General features: G+C 43.1%; 2 protein-coding genes across 2 annotated transcripts in view; one reads left to right on the top strand and one right to left on the bottom strand.

Moving 5' to 3' along the window:
* Nucleotides 1-13,961, bottom strand: part of QSER1 (glutamine and serine rich 1) — a 44,365-nt gene extending 30,404 nt beyond the window's left edge. Inside the window, exon 1 of the mRNA XM_071455289.1 lies at nucleotides 13,482-13,961. Coding sequence (XP_071311390.1) covers nucleotides 13,482-13,597 — 116 coding nt within the window. The 5' untranslated portion in view covers nucleotides 13,598-13,961. The remainder of the gene's footprint in view (nucleotides 1-13,481) is intronic.
* Nucleotides 13,962-14,221: 260 nt separating this feature from the next.
* Nucleotides 14,222-17,046, top strand: part of CCDC73 (coiled-coil domain containing 73) — a 95,185-nt gene continuing 92,360 nt past the window's right edge. Inside the window, exon 1 of the mRNA XM_071455294.1 lies at nucleotides 14,222-15,245. The gene's annotated coding sequence lies outside the window, so the exon portion shown is untranslated. The remainder of the gene's footprint in view (nucleotides 15,246-17,046) is intronic.

Genomic DNA, 17,046 nt, shown 5'->3' on the forward strand with positions numbered 1-17,046 from the left:
AAGACTTTGTAACAAGGAGTGTGATAGAATTAGCACTGGGATACAAAATAACCTCTAGACTTCAGAACTCAGAAACAGTGTTAATTACTAGAACCTCAAAATTCTAGTAATGCTGGGCACCAAGTATATGATGGTGCCTTTTTTTTTTTTAGATACAAACTCCCAGCTCATAGTTAATGCAACCGCAACCTCAAAAATGAATCTGTCTTTCAATAAAAAACATTGTATTTATTTGAACAGTTAATTGTTTATTGTATAATTACTGCTTGCTGGAATGTAGATTCTTATCTCAAAAAGCCTTGCATATATGCCTTCAGTTTACATAAGCTTATCCTAAACAAGCACGGCAATCTGAGAGATTACTGCCTTAAGGTTTCTTTTTATAAAATTTAACTTTTCAACAGATGCATTTACACAGCATGTAATTCACATATCAAAAATACATCCAGCATGGCAAACACCCTTATGGCTACCAAGCTCTGCATGCTCTTGTTTGGAAGTTTGTTACAGTTGTGCAAGTTGTTACTTGTCCTGAAATGTCAGATAAGTTACTGAAGAAACATTCCCATTACTCGGTACTTTGTTATGCACTGCTCCAAAAGCACTTGGCCCTTAGCACTGATTATCACAGTGATTTCCCACTCCCACTGTCATAGTGAACTGCACAATGGAGTGATCACTGCTAGGAAATAATATTAATTTGACACACTAATTTGGAAAAGAGTTCCCCCAAAGTATTTTTCATTGAAAAGATAACTATTACTCTAAATGAGATATCCTGTATAGAGTTATTATTTGTCATTGCTGTAATAATGCAATCAAAAAGTGTGTATGACAATGGAAGTTAAATGACTCAAGTACTAATCTGATTTTTTTCAGCTGCATCAGCTGGGCTAATAGAAGATTTTTACTTGTCCAGTAAAATTTCTGGAAGAAAACTGTTGAGTCGTTGCACTTCATTGTTACTAAAATACCTCAACCTTGATTTACAACTCCTTTTTGTTAGCTCAGATTAAATCTGTCAGGAATGGACCCTTCGCACATCTGTTTGCATCGTTATTCTCACGATCATTTCTTTTCAAAGCATTCTTCAATCCAATAGTTTCATACAAATTCAGGTCTCCATCTGCAAAAGGTTATCCAGTCCCACTGCACTCACCACCCTCCTCAGGTGCCAAGGCAATTATCAGGTTTATGCTTCACACAAGTGAGGGATGCATTTCCCAGCTTCACACTCAGATTGAAGCATCATTTTTACATGGGAGCAAAATTTAGCTGCAATAAACACTGGACATAGAAGTAAGTACTTTTATTTCTTTTACTTTCTTCAAATAACCATGCTCTCCTAGGCACCCATACAGAATAAAACAGAAACAGAAAACAAGCACTTTACATAAGTATTTTTTTTTCCCCTTTCCATGTAATGATACTCCTTTACTAACTATTAAGTAATTTTTTTTTTCATTTTTTACTTTATTTTCTGGGTAAATCTTCATTACAGCTCATCAGTTTTTAAGGTTGATTGATTATTTTGATTTGGTGCTTTCTGGGGGGTTCTTTGGGTTATGTTTAGTTTAGTAGCAGCAATCATTCAAGTACCAGGGAAACTCACAATGCTTACGTGGAAAGCAGACCAGAGGGTGCAATCCCTTGTCCTTAGGCACTTGTACCTCCTGCCTCTCACAGAAAGGAAAAGTGCTACAGAAACCCCCAGATTAAATCCCAGAGCACTTCCAAAGCTGTGCTCCAGGTGAACCTGGACACCTACAAGACAAGTGGGTGCACAGGGAACTCCTGGCTCCAGCACCCTGAGAAGGGAACTCAGTGCCCCAGCACAAGTCTGAGACCAAAACAACCAAGCCCAAACAACAAAAGCCACCAAGCCAGCATGCACACAAGGCATCAGATGTGAGGCAGAGCAGAAATTTGATCTCATTTTTGCCTTACTGAAAACAAGAGCTCCTGTGAGAAGATGACTCGGCACAGCCCCCTTCTAATGAAATCACCACAAAGGAGATTAAAAAGAACAGTGATAGCCTCATACTGGCAAGAAAATACCTTTAAAATCACACTTTGCAGTTTATCTTACTTGAGACATATGTGAAATAGGGGAAATATCAAACTTCCCTCGCTATCCCAAAGCTCAGACACTTGGCAAAGGTGTCTCTCTCCAACCAGCTATTCAGCTGTGCTATAGCAAATTCCACTCAGAGACAGAAAGCAAAGCCATAAAACTGACAAATGCACTGCTGAATATTGAAAATGTCATCCAAAATATAAGATACAGAAACTGACACACAGCTTACATCTCTTTTTGTCCACTGGATTTGATTTTAGATGTGTAAAATGCAGTTCCAGTTTGTATTACCTGCTGGCAAGTACATCGTTAGGATTAATATTTAATAGCTTTAATATTAGATATTAGAATATACAGTATATATAGAATAGATATTATAATATATAATTAGAATAATAGCTTTACTATTAGATACAATGTTTATTACTTTCCTTAAATACTTCTCTTTGTTATTTTGCCTTTACTCAACATCTCCTGGAGAAAGAATGGAAGAGCATTACTTGAAAACTTCACTTGAATTTAATACAGATGAACTAGAGGGTAGATGGCCCTTCAGCTGCTCATTTTAACAGCAAGAGTTCCCTGTTTGCTACAGTCACGCTAGAATGTAATTCAGCACCCAGGGTTATCTGCAGCTCAGAATAAAATCAAAATTTAAAAGCAATGTTACAGGTAGATTACTTTAATCCAGAAATAGGTTTAATCTTGTATTTTAAAAAAGCCATGACCCTAAGAAGCAGAGGAGGGAGTTGCCCAGGAAGAAAGTTCAATACCATTAGTAACACCAAGTCACTCCTGTCCAACACACTTATGGAAGTTTAAAAGCACAGAAAGCCCTTAAAAACAACAGAAAACAGAAATGGAGGATGTCCCAATAGTTAATTCCAATGGAAAACAAATGCCTTCTCAGCCCAGAAACTCATTTCAGTGCAAAATATTTTTTAAATGTATACAATATGTGATTTTTCACTTCTATTTCCCAGCCACAGACATACTGGAGGGAGGGGGAAGACAGTGCAAACACAAATTTGGGTTGAAGCCTGAAAATGTTGGCAGGTTCAAGAAAAATAGGAAACCAGCCTACTCCCTGCATCTAATTCCCTTGATCCTCTCATTAGATTATACAAGACAAGACAAACCTTAACATCATATTTGCAAAAAGAGAAAGAATATTTAACAATCCAGACCAGCTGCAGTGTCCATATGTCCTAGGGTGACTCTATGATGCTGAATTGTATCCCCATTCATCTGTTTAGCCCAGAAATCAGTTTTGTGCCTTTAAACCTAGATCTGAGAGTGAAGCAGGGGAAGGAAAAGGAGTGGAATTTTATTTTTAACTGTATTTAAAAACATAGAGATTGCCTGCACACAGATATGTTTGCTCTACACTACAAGCAACAAAAGAAAAAAAATTGCTACTTGAAAAATAAAGCCCACTGCTGAAAAATCAAAAGAAAATAATCTCAAACTAATACCTTAAGGTACATAATGCATGCTTTTAAGAACAGCATACATCTCTAGCATTTGCCTAGCCTGTTCTTTTAGTATAGCAAGAAAAAATAGATATTGATATTTTTAATTATTATTAACATTATTCTTTAAGGTAGATACTTTTGGAAAGATGGAAAATACAGAATGAGACTGCAGTACAGAGGGAAGTCAGTAAAGCACAGAGGAGCAGCATTTACTGACAAGCTCCAGTGTCTGTTGGTTATGGCACATTCTCCCTTTTAATGCAATTACACACTACATACCCGGTATAGAATATATCCCATCCTAACACACCAAAGGCAATCACCCTCCACTCTTTCATTAAAAATGAAGCTATAATGTTAATTTTCCCCTTCAACTCAAAGGCAGAGCCAGCAAGAGCATGGCTGAGGCTGCCACAATGTGGGCCAAGGATTGCCTGGAGGTACTTGTGAGAGGAAACTCTCATTACTTCCTCGCTTTCTAGGAGCAGAGATAAGGAGCTTCTAAGAAATAGATTTTGAGGTAGAAAATTACATGCAGGGAGCTCCCTCAATAAGCAAAAGTTCACACTGTTCCTGTGATTCTTCACCTGAATATGTATCACTTCTTAAGGAAATAAAGATATTTTATGACACAAAAGGTCCATCTCCCTTTTATTCCCATGTTAATGTGTCTGAACTCCTTATGCTTGAACCTTTTAAAAATGAAAAACAGGAATGCCAAAATAGTCTTACTGGGACTTCAATACCTGAGTGCAAGTGCTGGCTTGTCTGATTAAGTAACCTGCAGAGTTCTTAACAACAAAGACAATATAATTCTGTTTAAAAAAAAAAATCAGTTAAACTCTGTCCTGAAAATATGTATGTGAAAACTAATATTCAGATAAAAACAAGCTATTTATAAACTTCAATTACTACTAAGTGACTGGACAAACTACTTTATGTCATTTTTTAATGCATGCAACCTAAACCAGCTTTCTTTATGAGGTTATTTATGACTGAAATGCAGTACATATGACAAAATAATTTTTTTTTAAAATCAGAACCGGTAAATTTGGAACCGCTTCTCTTGGCTTTGACAAAAAAAAACTTTGCAACTTAACCAAAACAGAAACTTTGCAGCTTACAAAAAAGAAACTAAAATTCAACTACTCTACAATGTCAGTCTAAAGCTCCTGATGCATATTTGAAGATATCAAGGTCTGGAAAGGAGCTTTCAGTGATTTCCTGCTCTGAATATTCAAGACTAACTTTGATGTCCTTATTAAGACAGTATCATTTAAACAGACACTGTAACACATTCCTCCCAATTTGCATTATAATGCAGTGTCAGAAATAATTTTAAGACATTTGTTTGCCAAGCAGTGCTTTGGGGATTCATACATCTTCCCTGACAGCTTCTACTCAATCAGTGCCTGCAGAAACAGCAGTCCCATTATGGCCTGTGTAGCTTCCACCACTCTAAGGTCTGCAATCTTATTTTCTTGCCTTTTGAGACACTGGATTATTTTGTCACTACATTTATTTATCTTCTTCTCTTACCTTCCCTCTGTGAAAGAACTTTTGCTTTACCCAGTATAAAGAGAATAGCTGCGATTTTTATATAAATACTTCTCTCTTAGAGTTTTACTTACAATTTCAAAAGATTTTTGTAGCAGACAGTAATGGAAATCTAACACTTTCTCTCTGATATGTGATGCTATTCTGTTGCCAAAAGTGTACTTGGGGCATATTCAAAACTCTTCTCTAGATCATTCCAGTACTAATGGTTGAACACACAGCATAATCCTCTATTACAGCTGAGATACACACAAAAAGATTCCATTACTTTTAATAACAAAATTTTATTTCAAAATATAAAAATCAGCAGAGCGTTATCTCAAGATGTGGGTTAGCCACATCAGAGCCTTAATAAAATCACAATTCATTTTACCTATTGAAATGCTTTTCAACCCTCATCCTCCCAGTTATTACAGCATTGTATTTTGTGGCAAGCTTGAGACTTGCCTTTAGGGTACTAGAGGAATACTTGATATCCCATTTCTTACTAAGCCCTTTATTTTCCATTTCTATGGAAAGGACGATGCTGAAGCTGAGGTTTTCATCACAGAAAGAGGTAAGAAGTGCAGATACATGTGTGCTGTACACTGACAGAGCCATCTTATGCTGTCAGTGGGTTCCCTTCATCACCAAATCTGGAAGCACTTTCTAGTTCCACAACCCATGGAATACCTTGTGCTTCAGCCAGGCACAAGGAATAATCACTCTGATTTCGAGCCCCCACCACTGAGTCTCCAGTACTGAAAAAAGGCATTTTCTCCAGGTTTTGTCAAGTTAAAGTGCACCCCTGTGAAGAGCAGTGGTCTCATGGCCCACAGCCACTGGCATAGAATGGGGCAGCTGCTCAGTGACCACATCTGAGATCACACATCCTGCCACCCTACAGCCAAAAATCCAGGGCCATTAGATGGGCTCTAAGCCTCCCAGCACATCCACATATCCAGCACAGTGTTTTTTCCACATCCCACAACAAACTACAAGGGCTAAGCAGCTCATATGAGCTCCTTCAGATTCATAACAAGAGGTATCCCTATGACTAACACCACTTCCATCCCAATTTGGGAGGTGTGCCCAGGAAAGATCTAACATGTTAACAACACAGTTCATCATAAAACACAGCAGCAAAGAGTCCTTTACATTAAAGGAAGCATCACAGGGTGTTATTAACCAAGTTTATAAGGAAAACTAGCATAGCTCTTGAATTTAGCTCTTAAACCTCTTCACAAGTGCTCTCCTCATCCTAAAACAAGTTTAAATTTACATTTTTAACCTTACAAAGGGGACCCTGGCTATCATTTCATTTGCAACAAGTCACTATTTAGCTGAAAATACCAGATGAACCCAGTTGCTTGTGAATGTTTCAACCAGAAAACGTGCATTGTTCCAAACTGTAGAAATACAGTCACAGCTACATGGCATTTACTTTGAGATAGGAAAAACTACACTATATTAAACAAATTCATTGAATATGCCCCGATACTGATTTGAGCTTTCATGATCATCGTGTCTAAACAAAAACAAGTATTAACCCAGATCAAAACAGCATACACACATGAACTGAAAAAATATCCTTTAGTTGGTGAAAAAACCTGTATCCTCTTAAAAACAATAACAAAAGGGAGTTTTTTGAAGGGGAAAAGATGAAAATCCCATCTCTCTCCAGTGGTGCTGACTATCAGCAAACTCCAGCTCACCAGTGCCAGCAGCTGAAGGTAGTTAGCACATGGCTGTGTTCAGAGTAGGGAGGAGTTGGCTTTCTACAATCACTCTTTGCACAGCAAATGAACAAATGTTCAGATTCAAGAAAAACTTATTGGAAATCCTGTTCTTGGCAGACTCAGCAGAACATCATGAAATGGGCCGAGCATGGGGATTGAAGGATTATTCACTGTCTAGCACTGGAATTTTTGACACGAAGATGAGAGAAAGTAAACAGGATGTGGTGTGAAACACCAAGCTGCCATATTTCTGAGAGGGATTTCCTGGGCAGGAAAAAGGGCAGCATGGAAGGTGCAGCACAGGCTGGCACACCCAGCCTGGCCCAGGCTGTGACCCTTTGTCTGGCACGTTCTGGATGGCTAAAAGCTCCCAGAACAGCTTGCCAGACATCTGGAATGCTAAATGAAGGACTGGAGCCCTCCAACTCTTCTCCCATAACACTGCCAGCTGAAAAAAGAGGGATATCTCCAAGGAAATCTAGCTGTGTGACTGCCCCAAGTAGAACTCCTGCAGGATTATTAAGGAATAAATGCTCCTTAGTATCCTGCTGTGTAAACACTATTACTCTAAGATAAGGATGCCTAAGGGTGCCTTCTTCCTGCTGAGCATAATTGGTTGCATTTTTCCCAAGTCCTAAGCAAGCAACACAGGTAGGCATGTAGAAGGAAGATGATAAACAAGAAAAGCAATATGGGAAAGTAAAAGCTTGTCTAAACAGATGTAGGTTCTTGCTGAATTGTTTTGGAATAAGAAACTTTCAAGTGCGCAGAAATCCAGGAATAAGAGCCCCCTGCCCCTTTTTGTAGCATCATCAGAGAGGTTCTGAAGAGGCTCTAAAGAATGTAAGAGTCCACTTAGCCCCAGGTGTGTCCAGGGCAATGAAACAAAAGAAGTCATGTAACAATGACAGAATAGCAAGCAGAAGTAAACCTAAAACCTATGAAATCTGCCCAGTGAGACAAATAAATCTAGTACTTAATAACCATGCATTCTGTTCTCTCAGAAAGTATTTCTCTTTGCTTAAAAATTCAAAGAATTTTCTTTTCTCTGCCACTTGCATGGTACAGCAAGAAATGCTGTGCTGGAAAGGCTGAACTCTGCATGCTGCTCAAAGTTATTTTTGTCACAGTTAAGGCTGCTAAGGAAAGTCTGAAGTGAGACTATTAATGTATTGCCTTTTGACTGGTTTTTGTTTCGGTTTGTCTTTTCTTTGTTTGTTTAATGTATGGAATAGGCACTCGCCAGCAAAGCAGCTTCTTGACATGCAAATTTGTGAAAGCTTTGACAAAATACAACAAAGATATCCATGCAAAATACACCCACTTTATAAGAGCCCTAGCATTGTTTAAAATTACTACAGTTCAGGCATAGGTGCTTTTTTCCTGACAGGAACAAGGATTTTTCTAAAAACAGCCTCCTTCCTATGACAGCTTTATGCCAGAATCAGCAGCAACTCCAGGAAAAAAATAAAAGGTGGGCAAAAGTACAGAAGAAACAGGGTGAAAAGGTTGCTCTCTGTTGGTGTAAGGTAAAGACACCTATGATTAAAGTTAACAGGGTGAAAGGCAAAATACACACATGGGACTGAAACACTTTTTGCATAGGTGGTGGAATACAAGCCCCCCTTCTTGCAGAACAATGTATTCTGTACCCTGTGTGGAGGATGTTGGCTCCATGGGAAAGGGCTCCCATCTGAAATGTCATTGTAGGTGATCTGAAGACAGATCTGGCACCCAGCTAACAGACACTTACCAAGTGCTCCTTCCTGCCAGGGAAGCAGGCAGCACAATTTCTGGGGGATGTTCATCACAGCCAGTGACATGGCAAGACTGAGCCCATCCAAACCCTGTCCAGAACAACTGGGAAGAATCCCTGCCAAAGCCACACAGCTCTGCTCCCTGCTTGTCCCCAGGTGCCACCTCTGGCTTCCAGCCCTCCAGCACAGATATCCAGCTCAAGCCATTCACTGTTTCAGCCAGGAGAGTTTTCTCATGGATTGACAAACAGGACCAGCTCCCTGTGCAGTTGCACAAACACCAAACAAAGACAAGGGAAGAGGAAGGGAGCCCCTTTCAGCAGCAGTGAGCCTGAGCAGCCCAGTTCAGCCTTCTCAGGTAACTACACCCTCACACTAGGTCTCAGCTCACTCCTTCTGCAGATAGTTCTTTATCACCATTTCTCACTGCAGCAGAATGACACACACTGCTTGAAATCGTCCATGTAAAGCTGGCATTAAATCTCACACAGGTAAGCAGCATCTAAATCCAAACAAGCCTGCCTGGCTCATTTTGAAACTTCAGCCAAGATTTTGCAAGATGACCACACATCTGCACTGGGGAAAAGCTATGGGACACAGAGCAAGAATGCATTCAGCTTCTGTTCAGCCAATCTTTGACCTTCCCACAGCTGTGATTTCAGTGTGTGCTGAATGCAGGTGAAAAAAAAAAAAAGAAAAAGAAAGGAAGCCAAACAAAAGCCAGCAAGTCCCTGTAAGATATCTGCACTATACCATGGACTACCTGTGTTTATTTGGCATGTATAAATGTTTCAGATATAAACTATGACAGAAAATTTGGTAAGATTTTAAAAGTGACCTACCTTTTAATATGTTTTTAAAACTTATTTAATTTTTCTGTGCCTTTTAATACAAAATTTCTATGTATATTCCCAGATTATGAGCTTTCCTTTCAACACTTGAAATACTACGCCATAGGGAACTTTCTGTAGAATGTGTTTAACAACAAACATTGGTTTCACCTCTTAGAACAATTTCATTTGATGAAAGAAAGTGTTCTCATCTTTTCTAAAATACTCTGCACTTAGAGTTCCTATAGCTATGCAAAAACCCATTAGAATTTAAAATTGAGCCTTAACTAAAACACAATTATAACACAGCTGTTACAATAAGCATTAGTTTGACAGCTATGCAAAAATGAGTTTAAAAACCCATCATAACCATTTATCATAAAAGTGTAAGTCTCTCATATATGTAAGTTTGCAAATGAACTATCACAGTAACTAACTCTTTATCTTAGATTAGCTGTTATAGGCCACACTAACAATGTCAGTGCTAGCTGTTGTAAAGAACCATACTGAATTAAATGACATAAAACCCCATACACTTGGGTAGGACAGAGATGGATACAGACATAAAAGAACATCAGAGACCATGGCAATCACCATAAAACTTAAAGCAACAACAAAATAATTGTGACTGGCTTTTAATCACATGTAGCAGATTTGAGTCTTAGAGCTGTGGTAAAAACAGAACAAGAACAGTGAGATCTTTCCACTAGTAAAAATCCTTTTCTAAATGAGTACTCCCACATCAGAGAAACTGAACCAGAAGCCCCATCCATTATCAGGTGTCTTCATGTCTCTTTCCATGTAATTACAACCATTTCTCACACTACTACACATCACCTGGTTTCTGAATACTCAATAATTCCTGAGCAAGCAGCAAGTAAGCATGGCACACCTTATCTGCTATTCCACAGCTTTTGGCCAAAAGAGGGTTTAAGCACAGAGGCAGGGTTTTCTGACAGCTACAGTAAAAGGCCAAAAGTGGCAGTGCACTCCTAGAACCACCAGAAATTCCTTCAAGATGCTGACAGGCTGTGCAAGGGGACTGGGAGTCAGGAGCACCCCCTCAGCCCCTGCTACCAGGCTGCAGTGTCCCTGCTTAGGTACCAGAGTGATCCCAGTGATTTCCATCAGCTTCCATCCCAATTCACCATCTCCTATTCCATGGGAAGAGTTATGTCACAGCAGGCCTGGTAGAAATGTCCTTGTAACACTTCACCACACATTTCCTTTGAGTTGATAAGAATGGAGGCATTGCACAGACCAAACAGTGCCTGCAAGAAATAAGAAGCAGGATAAAAACCAGATGGCTGAAGTGAAGCACAGGAAGACAGGAGCAATGCTTGTAGGGAGGAGAAATCATTTTGATGAGCTGAGACTGTGAACATGGCTCTCCACACAAAGGGAACATAACCTGCCACAACACAGCCTGCAAGAGCATAGCTATGAAATTTGAATGAAATATTGTCATCCAGATCACCTAAAGGCTGAATTCTTTTCAAGCAAGTACCAGATGAACATGACACACATTTTTTAATTTAACATCAGGCTAATGCAGCTTCAGCTGTTAAGATGACTACCTGTCAACCACAATCAGAAACACCACTTTGAAAAATGTGATGTGATCTGTAACACAAGTTGAGGGCATGGACAGCATATTCCTTTACAGTACATCTATACCTTCACAATTTCTTTCCAGGCTGCTGCAAGCCTTGGCAGTGACAGGAATGACTCTTCCATCCCCATTCCTCAGCAACTCCATCCATACAAAGACAAGTGCTATCAGCAGTAGAGGAATCCACAAGCACCTAAAGCCCAGACTCTACTCATCACTGTGTCCAACATGTTCAAATCTTTAAATCTGGCCAAAGACAGGGTATATTAACTCTTATTAAAATGACATGGACCCAAAGAAGCCAGTTCAGGAGAATTTCAAGCACAAAATATGATTCATTATTCAGTATTTTCCCTGTTCTTAGTACAGTTAAAGAAAAAAGTTTAAATGTTTCAGCCAACAAATTTTAAATGCATCATTTGTCACCACATATAGAACCTGGAGATGAAATTTCAAAGAACTAAAACAAAGTTTTCTCCACATTGTTTCCTGAAGCATAGTATAAATATTGCCATATCATATAGGGATGCAATAATACTAATTTGATTGGTATAGGCAGCAGGCAATGATCTAATGAGCTTCTGCATGGTACTTGTCTTGGGATTTTTCTCCATGCCATTTCTTGTAAAGAATTCCCAAAATGTACATTAATACAGCAGCTATTAAAAAAAATTGCAAGGTATGTTGTAAAACCAGGGGATTATTTTAAATATTAAAAAAAAATCATCACGCAGTTGTATTTCCTGTAAAATGCAAGAAAGATCCACTTCTGCTTCTGCACTACCTATTCTTAAATGCCCTAGGAAATCCAAATCACCTCCAAAGAGCTGGCATGACCCTCAAGAGGTGATGAGAACTGGCAAAAGCAATACAGAAAGGACAGGTCACTGACTTCCACTGAAATCAACATTGCAACATGACCAAAAGCATGATCAGTGATTAGGGAGAAAAATTGTAAAGAATTATATGGAGACCTGACTTTGCCATGCAAGCAACTCCTCAGAGAAACTGCCTAAAGAGCTTCATGGGGCAAGGGTTTGGCCAAAAAGCTGCAATTCTCTGTGAAGCAGGGAATGTACAGCCTCGCATGCCAGGGAGCTCCTGAGATCTTCTCACTGCCTTAACTGCATCTCAAATGCGATGTGCACAATTCAGGAAGGGAAATTGACAACAACTTGGAGGAAATCTGGAAGAAATCTGAGAGAATAACTAAAGCAGCAAGAAAAAAAATCTCTGGCAATAAACTTCAAAAGATTATGTTCTTTCTATCAAGAAAAATAAGTAAAGCAAGAAATTAATTAGGATTCATAAGAATTCATACTCGACATATTTTCAGCATTGATGAGGCTATAACCAAGACTCAGTGACCAGAAACTAAAGGCAGCCCTCTTCATATCAGAAATACAATATAAATCAGTCACTTGTATACTTTACTAAGAACTGTGCTGAATTTTGCCTCATTGGAAATTTTTAACTACACCTTCTAAAATGTAAGCTCTATTTTCAAACACAGATTGGGGAAAAAAACCAAAACGTTCTGTAGCCTGCATTATGAAGAGGTCAGACTAGATGATTGCAACAGTCCTTCTGACCTGATAATCTATTAATCTTATCAGACATGTCTGACCACTTTCAGAACCAAGTGCAAAGTCATCTATTAGCGCACCTATTTCAACGGGATATTTTTAGCCCGAGATTCTCTTTTACCTTTAAACGCCGTCGAGATGGGAACTGCAGATAAATCAAGCGAGAGACATAAAAGGCAGGCGATAAGGAAAATCTCATCGCCTAGAGAATACTCCTTTTAGTTGGCAGAGTTACACAATCAAAAAGCAACGCAAAGCCAATAAGATACCCTGTATTTTCCCCGCACTTCCCGGAACTTTGCAGAACTCTCCGCGGGACTGAATCGCTCCAGACAAGTTTTGGCTGAGAGGAGGAGGCTCCGCACGCCCCGGAGCAGCGCTTTAGAGCAAAGAGGCTCGCCCGGCTCAGCGGAGCGCACACCGGCGGAGAAATGGACGGGCGCGGGGGATGCTGGCGCGGCGCGGCCGCCTCCGCCGGCCCGGTGCCCCGGCGGGCAGCATTGTTCGGCCGGGCAGCGCCGGTGCCCGCGGCCCCGCTTCCCTCCGGGAGCCGGCCAGGGACGCGTGAACTCTTGAACCCGCGCCGCAGCCCGACGCGAGCCTCCGGGGCGGAGAGACCGCCCGCCCCGCCGCCGCCAGCGCCGCGGGCCGCCGGGGACAGCGGGGAGCCCGCGCCGCCGCCGCCCCCCGCCCGCCGGGACGCGGCCTCCGCCGCCCCGCCCGGCCCGGCCTCCCCGGGGCCGCCGGGCCCCGCTCGTCCCCCGCCCTGCCCTGCCCCGCCGCCGGGGCCCCCCTCGGCCGCCCTCGGCCAGGCCCCGGCGCGGCCCCCGGCCTTTCCTGCCGCTGCCCCCTCGGCGGACCCTCCTCACCTGGGCTTGAGGCTGCCGGCGCCGCGCTCGTAGGCCCAGGAGGCGGCGGGCGGCGCGGTACCCGGGGCCAGGGGCTCGGCGAAGCCGGGGGTCGCGGGGTAGTTCCTGTCCATCATCGGGGCCGCGGGGGCTCCGCGGGGGCCCTGCGCTTTTGAGGGCGGCGGGGACCGAGCGGGGCGGGGGGGGAGCGGCGCCTCATCCGGGGCGGGCAGCGCCGCGGCCCCGTGCGGCCCCCTGCGCTCCGCTCCCGCTCAGCGGCGGGCGGCGGGCGGAGCTGCGGGCGGCGGCGGGGGCTGCGCGGCCGCCGGACCCATGTCGGGCTGCGCGTTCCCAGGATGCTCCTCCCCCGCCAGCGCACTGGGGCTCACGGGCTCCGTGGCCGGGGGCAGGGAGGCCGCGGCGGAGGGGCCGCCGGGGCCGCCGCCAGCAGCGCCGGCGGGGAGAGCGGGAGCAGGAGGAGGAAGAAGAGCAGGAGGAGGAGGAGGAAGGAGGTCTGTGACTCGCGGACGGGCGGCCGCGGCCCGAGGGGGAAGCGCGGCGGCGGGAGCGGAGCGTGGCGGGGGGCGGTAGCCGCCACCGGGGCGGGGTGGGGGGGCTGAAGGCGGGGACGGGCGGGGTGGCGGTGTCGGGTACGGGGGAGGCCGGTTCCTCGGTGAAGCGAAGCGCTGGCGCTTTGTTGGAGGAACCGGGGCGGGGCCATGTTGTTCCCGCGGAGGGGAAGCGCCGCCAGCCGCGGGCTCCGGGGCGGCCGCCGCCGCCAAGATGGAGCCCGGCAGCCGCCCCATTGTAGGGCGCTTTGTGGGGCGGCCCTCCCGCCCTGGCACCGGCACCGGGCGCTGACGCCGCTCCCCGCGCCCGGCCGCCTCCCCCCGCGGCGGGGAGCGCCGAGCCAGCGCCCGCCACCGCCTCTTTATGTGTCTGTATGTCAGAGCTGCCCAAAGACTCGGGCATTCCCCATCGAGAGGCGGAATGGAATCGTATGATGGCATCGCAGAGTGCTTTGGATTGGAAGGGACCTTGAAGATCATCCAGCCCGATCGCCCCTGCCATGGGCACGGGCACCTTCCACTAGATCAGGTTGCTCAAGGCCCCATCCAACCTGGCCTTGAACACTTCCAGGGATGGAGCAGCCACAATTTCTCTGGGTGTTCCAGTGTCTCACTCTCCTCACAGTAAATAATCTCATCTTAATATCTCATCTAAACCTACTTCCAGTTTAAAGCCGTTGCCCCTTGTCAATTACCCCTTGTATATTCTCCTTGTCAATTATCCCTTGTCCATTACCACATGCCCTTGTGAAAAGTTCTTTCCAGCTTTCTTGTGTATGCAAAAAGTCAGCTAGCAGGAGAAGAGAAAGAATATCTATTTATTCTTTCTTTATTTTTATTTAGTCTAAATTTAAATGGTAAAACTTCTAGAGGACTGCTTTAGCTAGGACTGGCTAAAGCAGTTTGTTTTTATTTAGAGCAGCCTAAGCCACCTGGTTTGTAGATGATAAATTCCTGTATTTTTTGCTGAATGCTTGTTAAAACAAAGAATAAGGGAGACGGGCACCATCTGCACGGAGCAGGGTAGCAGCAAAGGAGACATCAGGATGATGAGTGAACTGTGGTGTCTTGCTTTCCCTGCAGATTGAAGATAGGCAGGCCGAGATGAGCAGGAGGAATGTGCCTCAGAGGTGAAGATGAGGAACATGCTCTTGAAAAGAGGGTGACTGCACCTGAAGGCACTGCTCAGAAGAGGAAGGTGTATGCTAATGAGCAAGTAAGTCTTTTGAAGATTCAGTTTGTAGCACTCCAGGCAATACTGAACCACAGACTGAAATGAATTCTGTAGTGAAATGCATTTAGAAACTTGGCTACAGCCAATCAGATTAGATGTTAAAAAAAAAGCTGCAAAAAACCTCAACATTGGAATGAAAAGACGGAGTGATCAGTATTAAACGAGAAAGAAGAAGAGTATGAGACTTCAGGAGGAAAAGCTGAGGTTCTGCTTTTCTCATGCCTGAGTTCAAGAAGCAGCAGGAAGAAATGCAGCCGTGGATGGGGAGAGAAAGAAAGGTAAGTGTGAAAGTCATCAGCACTGAGGAGAGGAGTGAAGTCACCCAGAGGCCAGGGCAGAGGGTGGAGGGAGAAGCAGCAGCTCACCAAAGCCAGAAACCAGCAGAGTGAGTTTCCTCGTGTTTGCATAAGTTAGCACCTGTGTTGCTTGCAGCTGGAGGAGCCGTGTGGGGGGTGGGAGACTTTCTCTCCCCGGGAAACGGGAGGGTTGCTGTTTTACATATGAACGAGGCCTGATGACAGAAAATGACTCCAGTTGTATGCTAATAGTGCAGCGTTTGCCTGCTGATGCTGTTGAAAGTGCCATTTCCAGTGGGGAAGGACCCACAATTTTTTATTTCCCTGCAGGATGTCCACTAATCGCCATTATATTATTACACATTATTATTATTAGAGCACATTGCTTCCCTCAAGTGGGGCTGAGAGGAGGGTGATACATGGAACTGATATGAAGTGCCTTTTCCATCTACTTGTAGTGTCTGGTTTTCTAGAGTGAACATGTTGCTGTGGAGTTTCTTGTCCTAAATTTGGAAGGATGTGTTAATAAATTGTAAAACTGCTAGTGTCTTGTTTGGTTTTTTTCTCAAGTAACGGCAACATGAACTGCAAAGAGTGCCATTATGTTGTTTATTTCCATTACAGAACTGCTCTAAAGACAATGTGGGGGTGGGTACATGGCTGTAAAATCATGTTACATGAGAAATCACAAACAAGAACCCGTCCAGATTTGCAGGCAGGGAAACATAGACAGTGCCTTCATACCACTAAATGAACCACAGACACAGTGCTTCCCTGAACATTGCTGGAGTAGATCCTTTTTTTCTGGCAATCAGATAGTGAAGTTGAGTGAAACAGAATTTGTCACAGCTGTTGTTAAGTTTAATTTCTTTTACATGGTTTTAATAGAGGTGAGTAGACTAAAAGCTTAATCACTGATGTCCACAACCATCAGATAAAGTCAGTTTTTCCAGTGATTTGCTTTTCCTGTGTATGAGATAAATCTCGTCCTGAGATCAGGCAGTGAGACTTCCGCAGCTTTCTCATTAAACTGACCCCTGCTGCTCCTTGCTGTCCTCTGTCCAGGAAATCTTCCTCCAAGTTTGTGCATTTTATCTTTTTGTAACCAAATGGAATTTTGTAACACTTTTCTCTAAGACAACAAAAGAGTATGTTGAGAGTAAGTGCTTTTACAGTATCCTGGTACCCAGGAAACTTATAAGCAGCTTTCTGAAGGATCTGTTCAGGGATAGAAAAATTCCTTTGGTAGATCATGTTAATTAAACTTTTTTTTAATGTTTAGATTAAAGTGTACATATTAAAATTTGTACTTAGCAGTCATGTTAGGTGTGTTAATGGTTCTGAAACTTGGACTCTTGTCTTAATAAGGAATGGTTTTGTTTCAAATGCATGTTGCTGTTTAGGAACTGAGCTTTAGTGGGCTAAAATGCCTTCTGAACTGTAGTGCATAACTTAGTGCCTGTAGCTAGTAGTGATATTGTATGTGC

This window comes from Agelaius tricolor, unplaced genomic scaffold (genome assembly GCF_023055355.1).
Source record: "Agelaius tricolor isolate 1412-34295 unplaced genomic scaffold, bAgeTri1.0.p SCAF_46, whole genome shotgun sequence".
Classification (NCBI taxonomy): domain Eukaryota; kingdom Metazoa; phylum Chordata; class Aves; order Passeriformes; family Icteridae; genus Agelaius; species Agelaius tricolor.